The sequence below is a fragment of the Anopheles aquasalis genome, chromosome 2 (genome assembly GCF_943734665.1).
Source record: "Anopheles aquasalis chromosome 2, idAnoAquaMG_Q_19, whole genome shotgun sequence".
Classification (NCBI taxonomy): domain Eukaryota; kingdom Metazoa; phylum Arthropoda; class Insecta; order Diptera; family Culicidae; genus Anopheles; species Anopheles aquasalis.
The window spans coordinates 2585001-2587500 of record NC_064877.1 but is presented as its reverse complement, the minus strand read 5'-3'; the positions used below and the strand labels follow the sequence as shown (position 1 = coordinate 2587500).

At 51.1% G+C, this 2500-nt stretch overlaps 2 protein-coding genes across 2 annotated transcripts in view; one reads left to right on the top strand and one right to left on the bottom strand.

The window, feature by feature from the left end:
- LOC126581818 (protein sidekick-1-like) overlaps nucleotides 1–2500 on the bottom strand; it is a 50198-nt gene that overhangs the window by 45538 nt on the left and 2160 nt on the right. The gene's annotated exons all lie outside the window — the stretch shown is intronic.
- Nucleotides 1983–2500, top strand: part of LOC126581817 (putative serine protease K12H4.7) — a 2086-nt gene continuing 1568 nt past the window's right edge. Inside the window, exons 1-2 of the mRNA XM_050245735.1 lie at nucleotides 1983–2258; nucleotides 2348–2500. The exon at nucleotides 2348–2500 is cut by the window's right edge and continues 29 nt beyond it. Coding sequence (XP_050101692.1) covers nucleotides 2022–2258; nucleotides 2348–2500 — 390 coding nt within the window. The 5' untranslated portion in view covers nucleotides 1983–2021. The remainder of the gene's footprint in view (nucleotides 2259–2347) is intronic.

The window sequence follows — 2500 nt, the reverse complement described above, 5'->3', positions numbered from 1 at the left end:
TCCTCGAAGAATAACAATGAAATGTTCTCAATATTTACGCAATGCTCGCTCAATCGATCGATCCAGCCCAGTCCAGTCCCGGGGCTTTTGCTGTTGTTGCCGACGGTTTGGGGCACGATTACGATTTCATTTACACTCGAACCCATCCGTCACCATCCGTCGACCGCGACGCCGCGTTCGGTCGAGCTGTGTGAATCGAAGCGTGTAAGACACCATTGCTTATTCATGAAAATCTAGATCAAATGAATATCTTCTTTCTCGGGAAGCCTATCCGGGGACCATTGGCCCGGTTGTTGACGAATATTTCAATGTGGCCGGATGTGGCATCGATAAACGGTTCATCTTGGTGGTGTGGTACTCCCACGCCGATGCCGCGTCTTAACATGTCAATCGCTGGCTGTCATCCGAGGATCCATTCGAGTGTAAAAGGCGGCCGCTCCACCGTGGTGCGGTGACGCACGCGCCAAGAATAGTACATCTTTTGGGGGCTTTGGCCAGACGAGCTGCTGCTCCGTCCGTGCCTCGTTATTGTTAACGATGCAGGCAACCGGAAAAGTGAAACCAAAATAAAGCATACATACTCCCCCCCCCCCCTCCACTGCACCCAGATTCCACATAATGTCCTCTTGTCATGTCGATACTCCGCGTGTACGTAGGTCAAAGACTTACTCGAGCGGCGAGTGCCACTTTTCGTTTCGTTATGTTTTATGCAAAACGTTATGTAACGATAACGTTGTTCTTGTGTTTTTCACTTTCACTACCACTGTCTCGAGCAGGGGCACCAGGGCTGGAGCCCTTAAAAGTTCGCTTCGCAAACAGCGTTCGAGTAGCGTATCGTGACATGGCACTGAGCATGGATTGTACGGACGCACGCACGCACCGATCGACTGGAGAAGGCAACACATCCAGCCACTTTATGCTCTGATAGCAGAGCAGAAGCGTGTCTTGTGTGTATGCAAAGCTGGGCTAAGTGCCGGAGGATTTTCTCGGCCATGGTACGGCAGCAGCATTCTGCACAATCGACAAAGACGACGACGACGAGGACGACGACGTCGATTTCCCAATCGGAACCACGGGCACAGGGGCTGGTGGTCCCATCTGCAAATATTTTTATCCCATTACCGACGAGAGATCGACCAGAATTCACTGAGGCTTCACAAATGCGGCCTTTTTACCGTCCACGTCGTCCACGCTGCCGAAGAATGTCTTCCAGTGCTGTGCTTGCATCGACCTATTTGAGAGTGAAAAATCATCCAACGTGGCAAGGACCGGTTCCTCTACTGCATGGCTGTAAATCGGTTCGTTCAGGCTTTCGATGGAAATCAAGCGTACTAAAAATCGGAAAAGCCAGAACGCTCCGACAGAGCCCTTTGTCGTTACATCATTAAAGCGATCAGATTAGGATCATGGCATGGCAGTGAACCAAAGGGTATAATTAGGCTCCACCCCACTCGACGACATGGCCAAAGGGATTATCAAAGAGTTTGGCACGAGTCCTGGTCCTTGGAGTTTTGAACAGATATCCTCCAATCTTTCATCTCGCACGGTTGCCATTTTTCGAAGCTAATGTGCGGAAAGGAACTCGCTGGAGAAGATTCAATGACTCGATCTTCGTTGCAGCAGATACTTGGAGCAGCGTGAATAGCGTGCGCTTGGCGGCACTCGGTTTGCCTTTTTAGCGTAACCTGGCGTAGAACGTGTTGACAAGAGGGCAATCTTTTAATCTTGCGAGCAGTGAACGATAGCCCAGTCACGTTATTATCTGTACCAGCGGTAACATAGTGTTTCGTAGTGACCAAACCCACCGGGTTCGACTAATTGAACAATTGAAGCGACACAAAACAAGTCCACTCACTTTACGCCCATTATCTACGACAACGACGGTTGGATCGACGGATCGATAAGATTACGCGTGGCACCAATGAAATGAGAGTGAGTGCGATTAGTGCCGCTTATAAATACGCCACCGAACAGGCGCCCAGCATCAGGTGTGAGTTGCGGAACGGAGTGCCTGGAACGCGATGAGAACTGTTTTAGCTTTGATCGGTGTTAGCCTCTTGGCCTTGGCTGGCCTTGAGGCATTGCCGCAGCAGCAGGATGTTGAACAGCCGGTGGTACGCTCGGTGTGGAACCGATTACACCGGGAGCCACCGATCCGGGGTGGAGCTCCAACCAAGAAGGCCGCCCCAGTGACGACGAAGTACATCATGCAGCGTTTGGATCATTTCGATCCACAAAACGTCAACACCTGGTCAATGGTGAGTAGCGGGGGCAAAGGGCGCACAGTGAATCGGTTGGAAAGATTGAGTTTCCATTGATTGGAGTGTCTGATGGTGGCCACTTCTAGCGTTACATGGAAAATGGGGAACACTACCAAGCGGGTGGTCCGCTCTTTATCTACGTGGGCGGCGAGTGGGAAATATCCGAGGGAAGTATCTCCCGTGGTCACGTGTACGATATGGCCCAGCAGCTGAACGGATATCTCTTCTACACCGAGCAT